The 20,936-nt window shown below is 42.8% G+C and overlaps 1 protein-coding gene across 6 annotated transcripts in view; it reads right to left on the reverse strand.

Moving 5' to 3' along the window:
* Positions 1–20,936, reverse strand: part of AKAP13 (A-kinase anchoring protein 13) — a 95,132-nt gene that overhangs the window by 14,149 nt on the left and 60,047 nt on the right. For all 6 annotated transcript variants that reach the window (XM_066196716.1, XM_066196714.1, XM_066196717.1 and 3 more), the window contains 15 exons: positions 19,474–19,516; positions 18,229–18,334; positions 13,528–13,699; positions 10,357–10,424; positions 9,825–9,891; positions 8,499–8,634; positions 7,448–7,560; positions 6,779–6,925; positions 5,935–6,185; positions 5,195–5,320; positions 4,972–5,089; positions 4,195–4,443; positions 1,979–2,055; positions 468–649; positions 305–387 (listed from right to left, as the gene is read on the reverse strand). In XM_066196716.1, the coding sequence (XP_066052813.1) occupies positions 305–387; positions 468–649; positions 1,979–2,055; positions 4,195–4,443; positions 4,972–5,089; positions 5,195–5,320; positions 5,935–6,185; positions 6,779–6,925; positions 7,448–7,560; positions 8,499–8,634; positions 9,825–9,891; positions 10,357–10,424; positions 13,528–13,699; positions 18,229–18,334; positions 19,474–19,516 (1,938 nt within the window). The remainder of the gene's footprint in view (positions 1–304; positions 388–467; positions 650–1,978; positions 2,056–4,194; positions 4,444–4,971; positions 5,090–5,194; positions 5,321–5,934; positions 6,186–6,778; positions 6,926–7,447; positions 7,561–8,498; positions 8,635–9,824; positions 9,892–10,356; positions 10,425–13,527; positions 13,700–18,228; positions 18,335–19,473; positions 19,517–20,936) is intronic.

Here is a 20,936-nt window from a genome sequence, read left to right on the forward strand (position 1 = left end):
CAGGGATAAGGACAGAAAATAAAAGCCTTGGCAAGGAAACCTGAGCGATTCCTGAGATACTGGCCCCATCTAGTGGAGCATGACAATATGCGCTGGATTTGGCAGCACGACAGTGCCCTGGGCAATCTGGCACAGCAGGCTCAGAAAATAAATAATGCAAGGAAGGTGAGCTGCAAACCAGGACTGCAGTTATTTCCTGGATGCAGGATTGAAAAAAGTCACAGTTTGACCACAAAACCCAACCCAAAAATGCCCATACATTTTTCCACAATGGCTCCCCAGCTCTGTTCCAGGCAGATTTTACCTTTCAGTCCTCTCACTTTCGCATCGGACAATTTCTTTTCAAACTCAGACTCACAAGGGACTCCTTCATCTTCATCCCTATCCCTGGACAGGAGAGATGGCTCAGTTACTACAGGAACACAGCCAGTGCACCCCCACCTCACAGGTACAGCTGAGTGTCTTACATGGTGTGCATTGTCTCCTGAATGATCTGTATCCAGCCGTTGCGCTCTTCTTTGGAGCTGGCATGGACTTCCACCATTTCGGGATCCTTTCCACCCATGCTGATCAGGAACAAACCTTTCTCTTCATGAGCTACTTCTCGTACAATCAACTTCTTCAGAGAGATCACAGTGGATTTCTGGTCCTTCAGATGGAAAGAAATGGGTGAGGAGGGTGACCAGAGCTAGCTCCCAGATTCAAACTAGCTTTGAAAAGGTCCCAGTAAACCATAGTGCTACATCTCTCAGGTTTATAAGCATTTTATGAACAAGCTGGCTAATTAAAAAAACAAAATAATTTCAGTGGGGTCAAACAAAAGGGATGGGTTTGCTTTCCTCCAACAATCATAGGAAAAGCAATTTTACCTCACTCCATTTCAAGAAAGAATTAATTCCAAATTGACTCTGTGGTTTTGTAAACTGTACCATATTTTGCTCTGATCTGATTTCCTACTGACCACACTCTCCCTGTCACTAATATCACAGCTCCTAACACTTGGTGCAGCTTGCTAGCCTGCTTCACACACAGCATCTTCACCATCTCTCTCCAGGATAAAGCCTTGTTTTCAAACCCCACAAAACCTCCTGCTGTTCTCAGACTGCTACATGAGAACTCACGTGTGAGGTGATGTTCGCTGTGTGCTATGGTCTCTGTGTCATCAGCCTGCTGGGTTACAAAGTCCCCAGGCTGCTGTGTCATCTGTGCACAAGTCAGCCCCTTTGTGCTTTGTACCACACGCTACAGCTGGGGTGATCTGGTTCACTAGCAGGGCTTGTATGCAAATCAGGCTCCCCTGTGCAGGGCACTGAGCCTGTGCAGAGGGTTGGTGGAACTGGAATAACAAATTATCAGCTTTCAAAATGCTCAAAGAGTGGAAAGGTCACAAGGTTTAGCCAGTCTAGACCATGCCTGGAAGGTACAGCCCAGCAGACTCCATTAGGCACCAGGTTTTCTTTAGCAGGTCGATGTGCCCAGCCCTTTTCGGGGGCCTGCCCTCAAACCCAATGTTTTTGCTCCTGCACATTGTAAATATATTCCTCTGACATTTATTTTCAAGCTGTTCTGTTGAATTTACTGCCCTGGCATTTCACCTCACTGCCCCCTGCAGCAGCTCACAATGTATTGGGACATTTCCTTCTGCTGAGGTTCATTTTTACAATGTTTGACTTATCCCCTCACCCCCTCCCAGCCCAGCCCCTGCTCCAGTGTGCACAAACTGCAAAGCACAAGTGTTTTGAGTGACAGGCAGGTTTTCAAGGCCAATTATCAGCTGTGCCAAGGCGCTGCAGGAAGGGGAGGTGGGGCATGAAGACATGTTTTCCCATCAAAATGAATGGAGTCTGCTCAGGGAACAAAAATGTTCTGAGCAAGAAAATTAAGTTGTTTAGCAGGCAATTGCTGGCTTTGCTGCACAACACAACATCACGCGTCTCTCACATAGGAAAGCAAAAACGAAAAAAGGTTGAAGCCTTACCAGTTGGGCAAAGACATACTTCTGGTCCTTCTCCTGAAGGAACACCAACATGTCAGAGAGGAGAACAGCCTGGACTTCTGCAAAAGAAGAAGCACAGCAGTGCAGTATAACCACACAACCCACCCCAGAACAGATTTCCTGTAATAACACCAGTGCTGGGGAGCAGCAGGGCTGGTTTTGCAAATCCTGGAAGCAGGATTAACCTCCCAGTTGGCAGGAGAAGCAAGGGGAGCTCCTGGAGATGCCAGATCAGGATAGCTCTGAACCAGTTTTGCATTAAGCAGGACACATCAGCACGTGGGCATCCTGCAGGATTTGCTCTCACCCATTGGAGCAGGGGTGCTCCTCTCCAGCCACATGCTCACTACCAGTTAAGACATGGGCATAACAGTGAAAGCCAGAGACATTTATTCAATAGAAGCTCTGTTTTCTCAAACAATCAATATTTCAGGCCTCAAGCAAAATATCTGCACAGGAAGTTTTGAGTTTTATAGTTCATTTGATGAGTGGTTTGCAGGGTGTAAATTATCGTGCAATAACAACATTTGTCAGCTGCAGTTTCTTTCCCAGGAAATACTGACTTCAGGAGCCACCAGTAATTCTGCTCTCAGACAAACACAACTCTGAGGGGAGCCTGTGTGAGACACAGGACCTGGCTTTCTTTCACGGGAGAAGGAAACACAACCTCAAGCCAACAGAGGATTTTAAATCAGTCTTTTCCCAGAGTACACTTAGAGCCTTCCAAGTCTCCTAATAACATATCATAAAGTTGCACAGCAACTACCAAGTGTAATGCCCCACCCAGACCCCTTGGTACAAAGAGGTTTTGTGTAATGTACTTGGGAAATCTTGTGACAGAAAGGAAGCAAACCAAAAACTTAAATCATCCCATGGGTAAATCCTTCCAGTCTGTTTTGGGAAGACAGAATCCATTCCAGATAAAAGAACCACTAAACTTTAAGCAAAGCTGCAAAATGAAATCCAGGCTCTGGATGGTTTGCAGAAGGTGGTATTTGACTGCCTTTTCCTCTGTTCCATGCACTTTGCAAGAGGGAAATGCTAAAACCCTTAAACAAAAGTTCTTCCTATAATTTTCAGCACTCCATTTCAAGTACTGCAAAATAACCTGAATATATGAACGATCTAGTCTCTCCCTGGGTCTGCAGCCTGCCTGCAGGACCTACCTTCCCTGGGAGTTTGCACTACAGACATGTTTGTGCATTTCTGTGACTAAGAAATGCAAATGGAGTCTGTGCTTATCACAATTTCACAACAGCAGCAGAACTTGCTTCATCCACCATCTAAAGGCAGTAGTGGTCTCGGGTGCCTAGAAATCATCTGTAAACTTCCTGCTTCCATAAACCTCAAAATAAATCATACCCCATACGGAATTCCATGTTATCATCACCTCCCTGCACAGCACGGCATCAGGCTCCCAGGCCCCATTCATGCCCACAGACTGTAATTTAATCAGCTAATGCTGCAGGGAGGAAGGGAAGCCCAGCCTTCCTGCCAAGCCTGAGGCACAGCCCTGTCTGCTCTTACTGCTACTGTGGTCCCAGCTGAAAGATTCCTTGGGAGATTCAGTGTTTAATTCAGTGGAGAACTTCAGTGCACAGCACCTTAAGAAAACAACTTCTGCCTGGCAAGAAACAAAAAGCAACTCAAGAAAACACTGACCCAACAAGAGGCAGCTGCAGGGACACCAGAGCTTCTGAACAGTCCGTGTCAACGGCTCAAGAGGTTCAGGAGCAACAAATGCCTGGGACATTTCCCTGGATCCCAGTGCAACTGGGATGGTACTGCTGCAGATCTGCCACAGCCCTCAGAGGGAAGGAAAGGCCTGGGAAGTTGAGGCTGGGTTCCAGATTTAGCCAGCACAGCTCCTGGAACCATGGAACAGGCATGTGTGTCCTCCTGCCCCAGAGCATCCCACAGCAACTCTGCTCCTTGGCTGACACACAGAGGTGTCACTGTCCCCGAGCCCTCAGCAGGCACACAGTCACCAGCAGGAAAAGCAGCTCTCTGCCACTCCAGAACCCACACAAGGAACTGGAAACGCAATGGGGAGTGGGGGTACAGCAGGGGAAAGCTAGTGTCACAATCTATCAAAGCAGAAGAACAAATAAAGGGTGGAGGCACCAATCGGAGGACTAATCCTACACCCAGAGAGGGTGAGCTGCATCCTTCCACAGCAGAAGGTGGGACACTCTTACCTTTTAACCGGCCAGCTGAGTTTTTCAGTGAAACAGTCCCATCTCGGATGAGTTTCCGATGCCTCAAGTCCTCTCTGGCAAACATCTGGCCACTCTTCATCCTCATGATGGACTTGCTGTCTGTCCGGCTGTAAATCTCCTCAAGACGCATTTTCTTTTCATAATTGCTGACTTTGCTATTAACGGCAGCAATCACATCTTTAACAAGGTTTAATGACTGAGTCAAGTCTTCATGTTCCACTTCATTTTCTTTAAAAAAGAAACAGAAACGTCTCGATTTGACTTTGTGCAGTCTAAGTTCCCAATTTTACTTCCTTCCTTCCTCTTCTCCCAAGTTCCCACATCATAAATTTTTAATACTTAAATAAGAATTATTTCCCCCTTAAAGTGAGTTTCACAAAACCTTTTACATATATGTAGTGGTTTAGCATGGTTGAGGTTGGAGAATATTCCAATATACTTTGCATATAAGACAGTAGAGATGAAATGCACAAATTAAATACATATTTTAGTCAATATCAGAAAAAGCAAGCTGGGAGACTTTGGAGTCTAGGCATGTTGCTCCATAATTAACTACAGACAGGCTCCTAACAACTAAATCAAGGTACCTAAACAACTAATCCTAAATGGAAGTATGGAATTGAGCTATCTTGTTGCAGTGATGTGAGACAACAATGACTGGATTAGCTGGTGAGAAAATCTGCTTCAGCTGTAAAGGATCCAAACTTCGCACTGGACAAACAAATACGTGCTTAGAATAGAGGAACTGGTCCCTACCTTTGGTGTACTGCAGTATCCTTTGTAAAAGGACTGGATACTTTGTGATTCTCTGTGTTACCAACAAGATACATTCAGGAATCCCAAGACGCCTCACCAGGGAGCTGCTCATTTTTTTCTAAGGAACAAAGATGAAAATCTCAGTTCTGCAGCACAACACTCCCCTAGAGTGAGGAAAGGACATGTTTTTCCCATTGGCTACATCTGTCCTGTCAGGTCCTACCTTGACAAATGCCTGGAAGCGCTTGTCCTTTGAGAAAAGATCTTTGAAGTAACTGACAGCCTCGTTGTGATGCCCGCAGAATTTGCCGTATGTTTTCTTCATTCGCTCAGCGTTCTCTCCAGAGAACTGCAAAGAATGGGACACACAGCTCCAACCTGCACTCAGCTCCTGGGGTGACATCCCAGCAGTGCCTGCCAGGCTCTCTGAAGAACTTGATGGAATCACATTAGTCCAAAGCATGCAAGCAGAGCTCTAGCGAGTAAAGAGCTGATTTGGGGACTTCACTGAGCTCATACCTACAGCGAAATCTGTGACTCCACTCACACGGCTTAAAAGCCAACCACAAAAAAAAGTCAAGACAGACAAAAAGAAGACAGAAACTGTGGAGAAAGAAAAGTAAAATGGCCCACCCTGAGTTAAACACCAGATCAGTAATGCAGCCAAGAAACACACTGGGTATATTTTGCTGTAAGCTCCTGCCTATAAACTGTAGGTCAAACTGTTTTGTGCCTGTCAGTGAACGCTTCTCTTTTCCTCAAAATAAAGTAAATTAATTTTCAACAGTGAACCTTCCTCTGAAAGAGCAAGAAGTGCTTCAAAAAGCAGAGGCGGAGATTTTTATGTGTGAAGAGTAAAGGTGCCATCAGCTGTGCTTATCTGACAGGCACAAACAGGAGGGAAGGAAAAGCATCTGGCTTCCAGCTGTGTTCTCAGAGCTGCACACATTTTCCAGCACTTACTTGATTCACTAGGATGTCACCTATCCTCCTGATAACGAAGTTCTTTTCACTTTTGTCTGCCAGTGACTCCTTCTTCCTTTCCAGAATCCGCTGGAAAAACTGACTGTGGATGTGCAGCAAGTTTTCCAGGCAGGGAAAGATCTTGTCCACGACCTGCTGATCATACTGCAGCTCCTTCACCATGGCTGCACTGTACACATCGTTCATGATCTTCAGGGTGCGGACGTGATGCATTTCTGTCTGCATCAGCTCTGGATAGAATGAGGACAAGAGTTCATGGGTTACAGCACAAGGAAAAGCTGTCATTAGAAAGCTTTTCCATAACTGGGCTTCTCTAATTGGCTTCAGAAAATTTCATGTCAGGGATTATAAGATCAGTCAAGAGTTTCACATGTGAGAGAAACAGGGGGAAAGCTCTCCCACAACAGAGAGCTTTGGATGTTGCTGCTGGGGTCTCAGCCTTCAGCCCTGGTATCTTCTTCATAACACCTCACTGCTGGCCTCCACAAACCCCACTTTTGCCATACAGGATGGCTCCTGAATCCCTCAGGATAAGACTTCCCAGTTCGCTGCTTGTGCTGAAACCCAATTTGAAAGTCACAAGCAGACAAATGAGGAGAGGCAATTTCTGGGGTGTTTTGATGGCTTCTGTGTATGTGAAATGCAGAAAGGCAGCTTTCACAGAACACATTATGTTTCTAGGAACTTCAAGAGTGAGAGTTTGGCTTTTGAGGAAATCAAAGCAATGTTCTCATTCACTAACTAAACTTTCCCAAATCCTTGCATGTGAGTAGATCAAGGAGCTGTTTACAGTGAGTGAAAAGTGAAGGTGCAGATGTCTCACCATAAATCACATCTTGCCGTTTGACAACATCTTTGTACTGCTGCTGTAGGAACTTGCTGTCCACTACTTGGCTCCAGGACTCTGCCTCCAGCTGCTTGGAATCTAATTCCAGGTCTCCCATGAGCTGTCCTTCATTCATGTCTGCACCTTCACAAAGCAATGTAAGTGCCATTAAGATGTGGGTAGTTTGTCCCATTTGGGATTCCTGTCTAATTATTTCGGTTTCTCTTTGTCAGTCACACCACAGACATCACACACATTCTCCTTTACTGACACAAATGATCACACACCACGAAGACATAGTTTTCTGTTCACCATTTTCACATAGACCAAATTCTAGCTCAGATAATGTATTCTTAATCTGCCATGCAATGACACTGCAGTTAAGTAAAAAACAACAACAGGAGAGGAAATTTTTGTCCCTGAGCTAAATTCCAAGTAGCGCAACTGCAACTGAAACCTTCTAAATGTTTTTCCATAATTCAATGAGCTAAAGAAATTACTATGTGGGGCTTTGTTTTAGTTTATCATACTAATGTTCTGAGATTAAAATAAATGCACTTTAATTGTCCATTATAAAAGAAGACAATTGCTGAAAACCGATTTTCTATTTCTGGAGAGCAGTACTGAGACCTTCCTTCTCCTGTAAATGCCATGGAGATCTCTTACCTTCATCAACCAGTGACTCCATGGATTCATTAACCCGGCTGATTTTATGTAAAGAGTCTGTTGACTGCGACAGGAATTTCCAAGTGTGTATTAAGCTGTCATCATTCCCAACTCTGCAGAAAAACAGAACACAGAATATTGTTTATGACAAAAACCCAGCCAAATGTACTTTCAGATAAGCAGAATACATGCATTTTAAACATGAATTGAAAAACAAAGCCAGCACTGCACGATTACCTACAAGAAATGTGCTTTTATGAGTTGTTTACTAACTACCTAGTGGAGCTCAAGAAGCAGTAAGTGCTACAGTTGTGAGTGACGGTGCTTTCCATAAAGAACCACTCCTGAGGTTTTATAGTTTGGATAACTCCATTCCAGTCATGTCCCATCCTCACTGACCTTGGAGCAAACAGTGCAAAAAAATGCAACACCAAAGGCTATCCAAGAGTCCTTATCACTAGCTCTGAGAAAGATCAGAAAATGGACTGAAATTAAATTCCCCATGAAGAGCCATGACACCCAAACTTCCCAGAATATGCCAGTCCCAGCAACTGCCTCACATGTTGAACTGCTCAATATGCAAGTATGGTAGGAACCATAAATTAGGTTTTCTTCTGTGTTTTTTTGTATAGTGTACTCTAAAACCAGAAAGACTGCAGCTCTGTGCCTTCACCCTCTTGTTACGGACACAAAAGTTGATACCATACCTGAGCTGCAAATGTGTGCTTGCACAGTATCCAGCCCAAGGCGAGGGAATTTATTCCCAGGCGCCCAGAGCATCCCTGTGAAGTGGCCTTGAATCTACCAGGCCAACTCAGCTGTGCCTCTGAACACCTGCCATGGCTAAACTAACTCAGGCACTCAGATCACGCAGAAGCCATCTGATGGTATCATACAGAACATGGCTATTTCTCTGTTTGTGACCCCTTTTGTACCTTTAACGCAAGTCACACCACGTGATACTTATTTTTAGTGAGATCTCGATTCCTTTACGTCGGCAGCATCAGATAACGCACACACACATAGTCAGGTGAGCAGGGAGGAACCTTACCCCGCAATGTTCTGTATGGAGACACTTTTGGAGAGTGCAGTGGGCTGCTGTGACCTCCTGCTGTTGAAAGTGGAGGTGACGGTGCTCTCGTCGGGAGTGAGGATGGCGGAGCGCGGGCGCTCCTTCGGCTGCGAGCCTGGAACGGGAGGGTGGGAGAACAGTCAGCCCATGCAGACACCTCAACCACTGTTAACTGCCATGAGGACAACTTAAAGGGACCCAGACTCTGAAATTCACTGCCTTTTCTTCCCAGAGTCATCCCCAGGGGATGTCAGCAGTCAGGAACAGTCATAGGAAGAGATCATCAATCCCTGTGCAGAAGTCACTGTACTATACTTGAAATACCCAGGTGGGACCTGCAACTCCAGAGAGACCCCTGGGACACTGAATTTAACTGTTTTGATAATTAATCACATCACCTCCAATTATCACAATCCACCCTGTTGCCTTTTTATTTCCCTGGGCCCATAGTCATATAAATCTTGCTGTTTCTGGTCAAACTCTTTGAGATAGATTTCTCTTATTAATATGTACCCCAGAGAAATGATAATCCTGATTTCATTATATCATCACATTCCTTTAACTGACCTATTAATTCCAGATTTTTCCTTCTTCAGATGCATTTCTGCTCTCTGGAGCAACACCTCTGAACTTCATGATAAATACCACAGTGATTACAACTGTATTATATAGAGTGGTTCCTTACAAGCTATCATTTATCTTATCTAAGCTTATCACTGAAGCTTATCAAATCATGGCTCCATAAAACCAATCTGGGCTATTTCACACCTGTTCTTTATCCTTGGTCACACTGGGTCACTCTGCAGTGCAGTGTGTACCTCAGCAAAGTCAGAAACAGTTTTGCAGCATTCCTCCTACTCAAAATTAAACTATTTTGCCTACCTCAAAGCCCAAGACTATTTAATTAAAACAAAAAATAATTGTGTTTTGAATCCTCTCCACTTAATACTCATAGTTGGATTCTTTCCCATGTCAGACACCCATGGACATAGGCTGCATCTTCCAGATTTTGCGGCCTTAACAGATATAGGCGTTCAGCAAGCTACAACAGACAAGTGATTCTTCTAAATCTGAGATGATTTTACATTTCCTTAAAGCTACACAGACACAGCAGAAGGAGGTGAACTCTGTACAACTTCAGTACAACTTCTGAAGTCTCAAATACTGCTTAGCATGCACAGAGGGTGCTCTCATCTCTGCTTTGTTAAAAATTTATTTTTCATAATATCAAGTATCAGTTGTCAGAACAGTTAAGAACAGCAGACACAGACCACTCCAAAAGCAGAGGGAAAGAAATTGTCTTACTTTTGTTTCTCATGGTTACTGTGGGTAACGAAGAGGTATCGTGTGCCTGCAGCATCCCCCTCTGTGGCTGAAAGAAAAATGAAATTCACTTTAATTTCTTCCTCCCTTCTCCCAGAAGGTTGTGCCATATAACTAAAACAAGAAAAGCTGATTTTTTTTCCTGGAGCCTCTCAGTGTATCTGTATTTTTAAATATATTTTTTATTTTGTCTGAATGAAATGGGCAAAATAACAGATGGAGAAATGTGCAGCAAATATGAAAATGTGAAAGTGATGACAATACTGAAGTGAACTGAAATCATAATTGCACAAACATCATTTAGCTTGGAGAAGCAGGTTCCTTGCATTTGGGGTAAGCACAAAATCTGTGTGTTCTTCATATAAACAGTCTGTGTGTTCTTCATATTTAACAGTCTTCATTACGTGAAAGCTTCAGTATCATGGCTGAAATTCTTTACAACAAACTGCAAACTTTGTGATATGGTTGAAAGTGTTATATATATATATTCAGTAGAGTAGATGAAATCCCTTACCTTCATTTTGACCTTTGCACAAGAAGCAAAACTCTCCTTGCAGCCTTTGTGAACAATTGAATTACAGTCTGTCAAAAAAAAAACCCAAAAAGCAACAAATTAAACAAAACTCCACAGAAAACAGGTCAGTTTTTGCTGTTTGTGATCTGAACTGTTAACTTAAATAGCTGAGAATTATAACTTTCTGGCATCGTTGTGGTTTACACAATTAGCTACAAATACTGAGAGAGAGAGGCTGCTTTCCAGGATCATTATCCCTTTGTTTGTTAATAACATTTCCTCACAGAATTTAACAGGAAATTCTGTTTAAAAATCAATGCAAGGTTGAGTTGCCAGGGGTATTAAATTAAAGAAAAAAAAAAAAAAAAGAAACAACCCTGATGGCATTTTCCCTCTGAAAGTAAGGTGGAAAGCAGAAGCAGGAGACAGAAACAGAAACCAATTGTAGGGCCAATATTTCTCTGAAAAGACAAATACTGTTCTCATCAAGACAAGGATGATAAGATCTAAAAGACAGGAAGAAGATGGCAAAATTCATTTACACAAACTCAGACATCATGGAGACATCATGGATAAGATCAACAGCACAGAACCCAAGTGCTGCCCCTACTGCAGGGTTACCAGAAAAGGTAACAGGAGCAGCATCTGTCAGGGATCCTTGAGGTTGGGATGTCCTGCTGGAAACTGATGTTTTGGTCCAAAACCACCACATTCACCAATGCAAACACCACATTCACCAATGCAAACACCATCATGCATTAACACCACCTGGCACATGTGCTTTGCTGCATATATGCCAGAGCAAAAGCAGGGTGGTTTGGTTTTTTGGGGTTTTTTTAATACCTTGAGTCTGCCCATGATCTCTGCCAGCAGATTTCTGGGAGTCAAAGTTTTCAAAGATGATTAAAACTGCCTTTTTTTTTTTTTTTTCCCCTGTAAGAACTGAGAATTGGGTTTCAAGCTTTAACTCTTTTGGCAGATGAAAGATCACAGCTCGAGATGAGAGTCAGCAGCTTAGAAAAAATATTTCCACTCATTCAAGACAACACTAACAGAGATAATGAACTGTATTTAACATATATGTTACACTCTAAGTGTGAAGTTCTGAATTATTTCTTGAAGCAGAAAAAAACGATAAAATTCTATGTCCAGAATGACAGAACATGCTCACATTAGTAGAATCTCTTACGTTTGGGATGATTCAATAAAAGCCAGTAATTCTGGTATTTTGACAGAAATAATGGCAAGGCCATAGGGGGCTGCTATTCTGACAGTGTCTCACAATTTCCTGTGTAATACAACAGAGAACAAAGCAACCTAAAAACTCTTGCAAAACCCACGAGACTAAGTCTTCAGACCAAACAAGAAAGAGGAACATAACCTGCTCCTCTGGTGCATGAAGAGGCAGTGAGACAGTTCAGAATCAAGAAATCCACACTCAAGCCTTGAAAGCCTGAAGACAGCTCTTTAGTGTGTACCATTTGGCAAAAAAATTTGGAATTTTTACGTTAAAATATCTGGTTGTATGGACTTTATTCCTCCAATTCAACTCTTCAGCAAGCAAGAAGTTCCTCTAACTCCTCTGTGTCACTAGTATTAATAACTAAAACCCCCAAAACCTTATTTTCTGCTTCACTGATCACAAAAACGGTAAAAAAGACAAGGCAGAAAACTACTAAAAATTATGCTTTTTGGCCTGCCATTTGTTTCAGCACTGAGCAGATGCTTCAAGGAAGCTGGGGGCATCACTGAAAAGATGAGACATTGATTTAAAATATCCAGGGCTTTAAAAAGCATTAAAAGTCATCCACAGGTGAGACAGAGCAGTGGTGGTAGCACCAGCCTACAGCAGCACAGGAATATCAGAGCCTCTGCTGCTGCTCATCCATCATTTCCAAAGGATCTGAGGTTGATTTTAAGATGCAGTGGGAGAAAGAACCACTCTCTGATGTAAACTCTCAACTTAGGCCCTCCCCAAACATTTTTTTATGACATTCATTTTCTGCCCAACGCAGAAAATTACAGTCATTTTCCATCATACCTTGAAAATAAGGAAAGAACATCTGTGCTAAAACACATGACATAGTTGGGTTATTTTAACTCATTAGCATCTAGAGCATTAAACTGGCATATATTTGATTTTCTACGTGGTTTCAGAAGCTGTTAAGAAAGTCAAGTGGGGAAAGGGAGAGGAGGCATTTGAGAGTTTGTAATTGTCTGTGTTTTACATTTCCCATCAGGCTGACACAGAGTGTGTCTCAGACAAACAACTCTGCTGAGGTCTCTTCCAGGAAACTCAGAAGTGCCATTTGGGATTCAGCTGGCTGCTTCTTCCCCTGCTCACATCTACCAGCAGGAAGGGAAGGCTCCAGCCTGGGAGCAGTTCCCGCTGTTGCTTTGACTCATTTCTCAGCTAGAGGAGTTAAGAATTACTAACAGCGAGGAGAGGAAAGCCTTCTGCACTGAGCTATAGTGGGAAAAAAATGGGGTTTGTCTGCATATTCTATAGCTTTGGGTTGCTGCACCAACCAAGCAGCATTCTGGTCTCGACCACACAAACACTGCTGACCTTATCGAGCTACAGGCTTGAGAAACAGTGATAAGAAATGAGAACAAAATCCCCAATCTGTCAGAAACCCTCAGCGAGGTTCCCATCCTGCCTGCCCTGTGCTGCACGTCCTTCACACGCACACAGGTAGCTGTCATTTGACCTGTGCTGCAATTTCTTGTACAAAGTGAGCAGAGGGTCAGTATTTCCTTTCTGTACCATGTGGGTTCCCACTGCGGGTTCATCAAAGGCGTATTTCAGAGAACTAAAGCAATACACCACAGATGGGTGAGACTTTTCCCCCCCCCACTGGAAATAGAAGCCCTGATCCAAGCCAGCAAGTTCTCCTGACTGATAGAGCCCAACAAGGGGTAGAAAACACCATGGCCTGCTGTGATGGCTGAGCTCAGGCTTAGGAAAGAGTTTTCAGGACACCTCCATGCAACCACGACTCATTTCTGTCCAGTTTCCACAAGACGAAACACTGCTCCGTGAATCACTGTCTCCAAAGTCTCCCTCCCACTTAAAATCCTCAAGCAAAAGGAAAATGAAGTGTCAGATTTGCATTTACCATGCTAGATGCAATAAAAAATAAAAGGAAGGGGGGGAACCCCCTGACTTACTTGCACAGTAGTACGAATCCTTATTGAAAGGCTTCATACAGTGGTAACAGGTTGCTTGGGCTACAACAGAGGTTGCAGTGAAGAGATGTCCATTCAACAGCTTCTTATCTTTTTCCTTCTCCTTGGAATCTTTGTCCTTCTCTTTAGTCTTCTCTTTATCTTTCTCTTTTTCCTGCAGAGACAAAATGACCCAAAGCCTCGTCACTGGGCAGAGGTCTCTTCCCTAGTTACAGATTGCTCAGTGTTTGCCTTTGGCACGGTGAGGGTATTGATTGAGGTGCACCTGAACAATGGCCATGTGTCTGCACAGCTCCCCCTTAAAAAAGCCCCTGTGGAAGCGGATTTACAGACTATTGACACACAGAGGTGTCTCACCACTGCAGATGACACCCAGACTGTTCTGAAGGCACCTATTTCCTTCAACTTTTGTTTTATACTTGCTTGGTTTAATGACTTTACCTCTTTTCTTTTTCTGGGCTTTCATCAGCCTCTTCAGCACTTTAAATAAATCGTGTTAAATACAAATACCACATGCAGTGTGTATCACACTTTCAACACAGTTAGTTTTTAAGGCCAAACCATAAGGCTCGTGATTTGCAACTGCACTTTTAATGGAGAACACAAGCTCTTCCTCAGTGCCTCTACAGCCTTACTGCCAAAATATTTCCACCTCTGTTTTCCTTCCAACCAGCAACTTTTTCAATAGTTACATGCAATCCCAAGTAACTACATGAAGCTTTTTGGCAAAATGGATCTTTTACAAACTCTCGACCTACAGCACCACAGAAAGGTTGGGGAACAACAGCAACACCATAAAAGACCCTCTCATCTTCCACAAGCCACAACTCAAGCTCTGGGCTACTCAGCTTTGGAAAAAAGACAAGCACAGATAGCTTCTCCACCTTTTAGCAGAGTTTTTGCTTCTTTTCTATCTCTACCTTAGACAGAAAATATTAAATACTAAAAATTTGAAACATTTTTCCCTGCAGCCTTTCATGGATTTGGAATTCTTCCAAATAATTTTTAAAGGAAACTCCACAGAAAAACTCTGAATTTAAATCACAACAACTTCTCGTCTTTTCATGTACCAACCTACAAAATGCTTATGATACAAGTCAGCTCTGGGTCTGTACTTTTAACTGTTAATGCAGATTTCCTGGCATCTGAAAGATAAGCTTAACCAGAAACTGGTAAAGGCTTCTACCAGCTTATCTTTGCATTTTGTTATTTATTTGCCACATGCCCTTTGCCTAATATTGTTTCAGCCTGAATATCAGGGAGCTGCAGAGCTGCCCATGTGAGCAACTGCCATGAAGTGGCTTAAAGAGGGATGGAGCTCTGCAGCCACTGCAAGAACTGCTGAGCCCTGGATGACACACACAGAACGAGTAACTCAGCCTAAGGACTCCTCTCCCAACACATCCCAGGCAAAATGCCAGTGCCGGAGTCTCTCCCTGCAAAGTGTCATAAACAGAAAGTCTATTTACTGGCCCCAAACACTGTTTTGTTCTGCAAATAAGCAAAACTAGGAGTATTACCATATGGAATAATCCTGTCTGAAGCAGAAAACCTGCCAGAAAGAGTCTGCATTGCATCACATCTCCGTCTCCTCTGAGCCACCAGCTTGGCTCACACCACCCCACAGAAACCTCCACAGCTCCATTTTCCATCCCCTGACCTGCCCATCTTTAACCACATCCAGCCTAGCAGGATTCAGGAACTAAAACTCTGCAGTTTAGGCCTGGGCTGATGGTACCAAGTCGATGCCTGGAGTTTTGCTCTACTGCCAAGCCTTGTGAAGGTCCAGGAGAAAAGATCACTCTAAGCTCAAGCCAAATCTTGCAACTCTCATGCTGAAAGGAGATTTCCCATCCTATACCTCAAACCTACCTGAAATTCACTGCAAAACCCAGCGATTCTGAAGTCTAATTTTAATTTCAATTAAAGCTCAACGGCCCCAGGAGAAACAGGAAATTGGTGAACGACCACTTTCAAGGAGGAAACAGCAAACTCCACACAAGGGCTGCCAGCCACTCCACTGAAGGACAAGGTCCCACAATGAGATTTTTTTCAGCTTTTTCTTTTTTCCTGTGGCAGTTACTGGAACTTTATTTAAAGAAGGACTGTAGAAACAAGACTATTTTTGTGCTTTTGGAGCTGCCAGTGAGAATTGAAGCCTGGCTGTGTGGCTGAACTGAGGTGCCAGAGCAGACGCCACGACAGGCACCACGGCCACGCCGGCAGCAGCGGATCCCGCTCCCCTGGAACCACACAGCTCTTACCTCCCAGTGCTTAAGTCCCACCAGCTTCACTGTTATCTGAGGTACTTCTGAGAATCTATTCCACTTTATGGACATCCTTCCCCCGGGGCAGGAGAGCTGCTCCCCAGCAGGAGCTGCTCCCCACTATCCCATGGCGATGCCGGAGGCTGCAGCAGGGCCGGGGACGGGAGGCACAGCAAGGAGGAGTTGAGCAAAACGGGGAGGGGCAGGACAACCGCTCACTTCCCTAAAGATGCTTTTTGCTACTTTGCTATTACTCTCATCTTTCCCTACCTTAGCTTCCACTGTTAAAAAGACAAAACAAAACTAAAAACCAAACCCATACAGGCAGAAAAGGATATGATTAATATTTTACAAGTCACAAGTCAATAGAAGACCACCTATTGCAAAGGCAGAGGTGAGTAAATCAAACACTCTGGGATGTTAGGGGTGCAGAAGAAGTGAATTTTAACATACCTCAGCGTTGCTATGTAGTACTTCAGCAAACAAAGTGCTGCAGAAGTTGCCCAGAGAGAGAGGTTTTGTGTGTTTGAGCTCCTCCTGCTCTGCAGGTCACATATATTCCTTGTCTCCTAACCCTATCAAACACTTGCAACTCCTACCACATACCCTGAAATGCTGCTGCTGGCACAGCACTGCCTTATTACTATGCAAGGCAATGAAAAAGAGAAATTACTCATATTAATTGTTGCAATTTCTCAGAAACTCTCGACCAAAATGAAAAAAAAAAGGAGGCTTTTTTTTCCTGAACTGACAAAGATAGAGACTTTGCAAATGTGAATCAGGGCACTCTGCTAATAGCAAGAGATTCACGGATAGTCCCAAATAACAACAAGTACATGCCAGGCAGGGGTAAATTCACATCAACTTCTATCAGCACCCCCTCCACTTAATGCTCTAAACACCCCTTTATTTTAAAGGGTTTTTTTACCTAACTCTCCACATTTTCCAAAAGAGCTGTTGCTGTTAGTAGGCTCAGATGTGCTTTATTTAACTTTATTAAACCTGAGAAAACTGCATTTCTGAAGGTCTGGAGATAAGTAAAACTGAGCTGGAAAGACGCTGAAGCCTCCCACCCTCCTGACAGCCCAAAAACCAACTTCTCTGTAAAACTTCCTCTTTCACGGGTAGTTGTTTGGTTGGTTGTATTTAACTCTTACAGGATTTTCTGTCTATAACGTTTCTGAAAAATCAATGTTCCAACGAAATTTTTGGTCAAATTATTTAAATGTACCAGTGGAGCCTTAAAAAATGTACATCATGCAAACATTCCACCGTGAGCAGACAAGAAATTGTAATATGAATGATATTTTGGCTTTTATTTCGTAAAAGCTTGAGAGTTGATATGAGCTGCAATTTTTGTAGTGCAAAATGTTGGGATTTTGGAGCAACTCTATATCAACATTTTCAGACACAATCACGAAATTAGTGAAATCAAACTGCACTGAGCAAATATCTAAAAGCATTGCTGTTACATTTTCTGTCCCAACCAGATCTCTTACCTCTCTCTCCAGTTCTTGCTTTAGAGATTAGTCACATTAAGTGCAAGAAACAGTTAATGAACTTCCATTCTCACCCACAGACTGTGCAAAATGCTCCTGAACTTCTCACTGGTGTTTGCACAGAGGTTTCTACATAAACTTTTTCAACACTGTACTTTGCAGCAGGGAAGAGCACTGTCCTAAAGCAACTCAGCAGCAGCTCTGAGCCACTGGCACTTGTGGCTCTTTTGAAAGACAGATCCATAATGAGAAACTGAGTGTCACCATACACACAAGGGCCTTCCAATAGTATTTACCAACACATTAACTACACATCACCTAATGAGACTGTAAAGTGCTCTGAGTTTCTGTCAGATAGATGAATTGAGGTGAGATTCAAGCAAAAAAAAAAAATCAAAAAAAGCCAAGAAAATCCCCAAACATATATTAACCTATTAACCTTCAAGGGACAATCTAAAGCAACAACAGCCTGTTAGTGTGAAGTATTTAGCATTAATGTAATTATTTCTGTAATCAATAATAGTCTCAGGAAATTCAGCTGTGGTAAGCAGGGCCTAATTTTCAGCAAATTAAATTCCAGAGTTTCAAGGATGAAAAAAAGGAAAAAATGTCAATATTGGCCATCACTAAAAGTCACTGTTTGAGCAACTTCTCCTGCAGTGCACAGGAATTTTGTGGCAAAAGTAAAAAAGCTGTCCTTGGGCTCTGTTTTGGTGTGCTAAGATTTCCCATGTAGCCAGTTCCTATCACCCCACAGACACTCCTGCCCTTACTGCGGGGGGGGAAAAAAAAAAAAAAAAAAAAAAGGGAAGGAAGAAAGCAAAAAAAAGGAAAGAAAAGAAAGTCAGGCAAAGACTTAAACACAGAACTCACTTCTGCTGCCTATGGGCATTCCACAAATCACAAGAAGCACTTACTTTGCTCTTCTTGCTGCTGGACATTTTATTCCTGAGGTAGCTGAAGGTGCGGCTGACTTTTGTTACACCTTTACCAGCAGGGACACTGCTGCTCTCTTCAGATATGCTAAAATAAAAACACAACATTAAAGTTGTTTTTGTTTTATTTTTCTCCTATCCAAAGAATCTATTAAATGGTTCTTTTTAAAGGACAAATACATTTATTAGCCAATACAGTCTAGGTGCTTTCTGGTGTTTTACCAGAGAAGGAAAAGTGAAGACAAAATGCTAATCCACTCATTTTGAGATAAATTTCAAGGAACTCTCCTATCTGTTTTGAAGCAGGCCACGCCATAGCACCCTCTGCTGCTCCTCTTGTCAAATAACCAGGAACCATTAATGCTGTAAAGAACAATTTTCTTCCAGAGAAAGACATCTAATGAACTCTGAAAAGGCAGTGAATGTCTTTAACAGAAACTAAACTGTCTGCAGAGACTCCCCTGAGAAATGAGAATACCAATACTAAGTAATAAACCACAATGGTTATGTATATTAATTTTGGAGTTTTTAAAATCCCAGATAATTTTTGCCAGTCTTTACACGCACAAGCTTATGACTTCTTCAGCTATGACTGAAGGATAAGGAAACTATCATTGCATTAAGGGCAAAGTCTGTCAATATTAAGTACAACACAAACCAAAAGCAGAATGGAAATACAGATTAAATCAAGGAGAAAACAGCAGTGAGCAGAGGTGAAGAGCCTCCCAGCCACAAAATAAAGCCATAGATGTCAATGGCACAGAGATCAGACACTCAGTGCCACAAGCATCCTTCCTCCATGGAAGCACTTGGAAAGTCACCAGCAAGATTATCTCCTGTGTGCAACTTGCAAGGATGAAAAGTAACACACAAAAACGGGATTGTTTTGGCCTTTGTTACAGAGAGAGAGAGAGAGAGAAAAAGCCACAGGGAGAAAGCACTACTTTAAGTGTAAAATCTAACTCGGGGTAAAGAGACAGCTAATAGAATCTGATGTTATTAGCTATGAATAAACAGAGCCTTGTTAAGAGATGAGACCCAGACTTTCATTTTTCGTGATCTAAAATATTCTTCAGGCTTTAGAGAGACAGGACTGATTTTCACAACTTCTGATGCCAGCTGAAGTGCACTGGTGCCAGGAAGGCTTTTGGGTGTCTGTGGTAGAGCCCAGTGCAGGAGCCTCCCCAGAAGGGACAGGATGTCCCCAGCGTCCCCAGGATACTTTACCTCTGCACGGAGGAGCCCATGGAGCCGCCCAACGACTGTGCACCTGCAAAAGATGGCAGGGGAGAGGGGTGACAGGTTAGACTGCAACCTCAGCCCACTGATTTCCAAAAACATAGTTTGGGATGGTTCAAGAGGAGAGGGAAATATTTTCCAGAAGTAGGTGTTTGGAACAGATTTCATGCGCTTGGGCTAAAGCCTGTTGCCTGCATCCTTAGCTGCTCTCAAATTAGATGCTGAAGTGAAAGCCTGTTTAGTATTTTTATCACTCTTCAGCTATTAAGACCATGCAACTGTTAAATTTGCTGGTAAATCAGGGTGTCTGAATCAGAGCTGCCAATTCAATGACAATAGGTATAAATGAGAATCATTCTGAGACAATGCTTTTATTTATACTCCACTAGAAAGGATCTATTGTACAGCACATCCGGGTTTCATGTAGAAAACTTTTCTCCTTGATAAAATTGTAGTTCATTTTCCCATCAAAATCCTGAGGCACTTCATAAAGAGTACGGGAAACAAGGGAAGCCTTATTCTGTTTTCCACAAAATGTTACCAGCCTGGGGCTTCGTCATGAAACACTGCTTGAGGAAAGGCTGAATTTCAACACGAAGCTGAAGCCCTGCCAGTGGCACCAACTCTCTTTACACAAGAAACCTGCTTGCACAAGGCATTTGGAGCAGATCTGGATGCTGACACCATTTACCAGAACCATTCAAGAGCATTAAAAAATCAGGATGAAATGATCCAGGACAGAGGGCTCTCTCTGAAGTAACTGGGCTTGCCAGCACTCCAAAAAAACCTTCATACAAGCACAGTTTGCAGCTCTATCTGAAGTTCAAGAAGCAGCATGACTGTCACCTTACTCAGCTGCTGCATATATACTGCAAGAAAAACAGCATTTTGGCTCAAATTCTCTTAATGCTAAGGGTGAATGCAAAAGAGCTACTTGCCATTAGAAGCAAAGCTGGCCCTTTACCCAAAAGCAGTAAGAGCATTAGGAAAAACTGTGCATACAATACTAGGCTTTAAATACAGATTTTCTAACCGCTGATTCAAGTGCCAACACAGTCTGAGACAGAAATATCATTTCTTCATATTGAGAAATGAAAATACAGGCATACCCTGTTACCTAAACCCTGCTTGGAGAGCTGTGTTAATATTTCCCTTGCAAAATCTTTCACCTCATTAATGATTTATCCCAAATACACCAAAGTTAGTAATACTGTAACGCACGAAATGTAGTCTACTATTCAATTTCCAATAGTGATATTATACTTTTATAATATAAAACTGCTCAAGTGCCTACTAGGATCACGTAAGTAATTTACAGACTCCCAAATCTTTGGTTAAAGCTCCAGTAATTCTGGTTCCCGTTTCAGTTCTACTTTGCTTTTAATCTGGGTTAGACCTCCTTAGTCTTTCCTTTTTTTTTCAGAAGATTCAACAGTTTGATTGGATTTAAG

The sequence above is a fragment of the Chamaea fasciata genome, unplaced genomic scaffold (genome assembly GCF_029207755.1).
Source record: "Chamaea fasciata isolate MVZ Bird 193981 ecotype frontalis unplaced genomic scaffold, bChaFas1.0.hap1 SCAF_14, whole genome shotgun sequence".
NCBI lineage: Eukaryota > Metazoa > Chordata > Aves > Passeriformes > Sylviidae > Chamaea > Chamaea fasciata.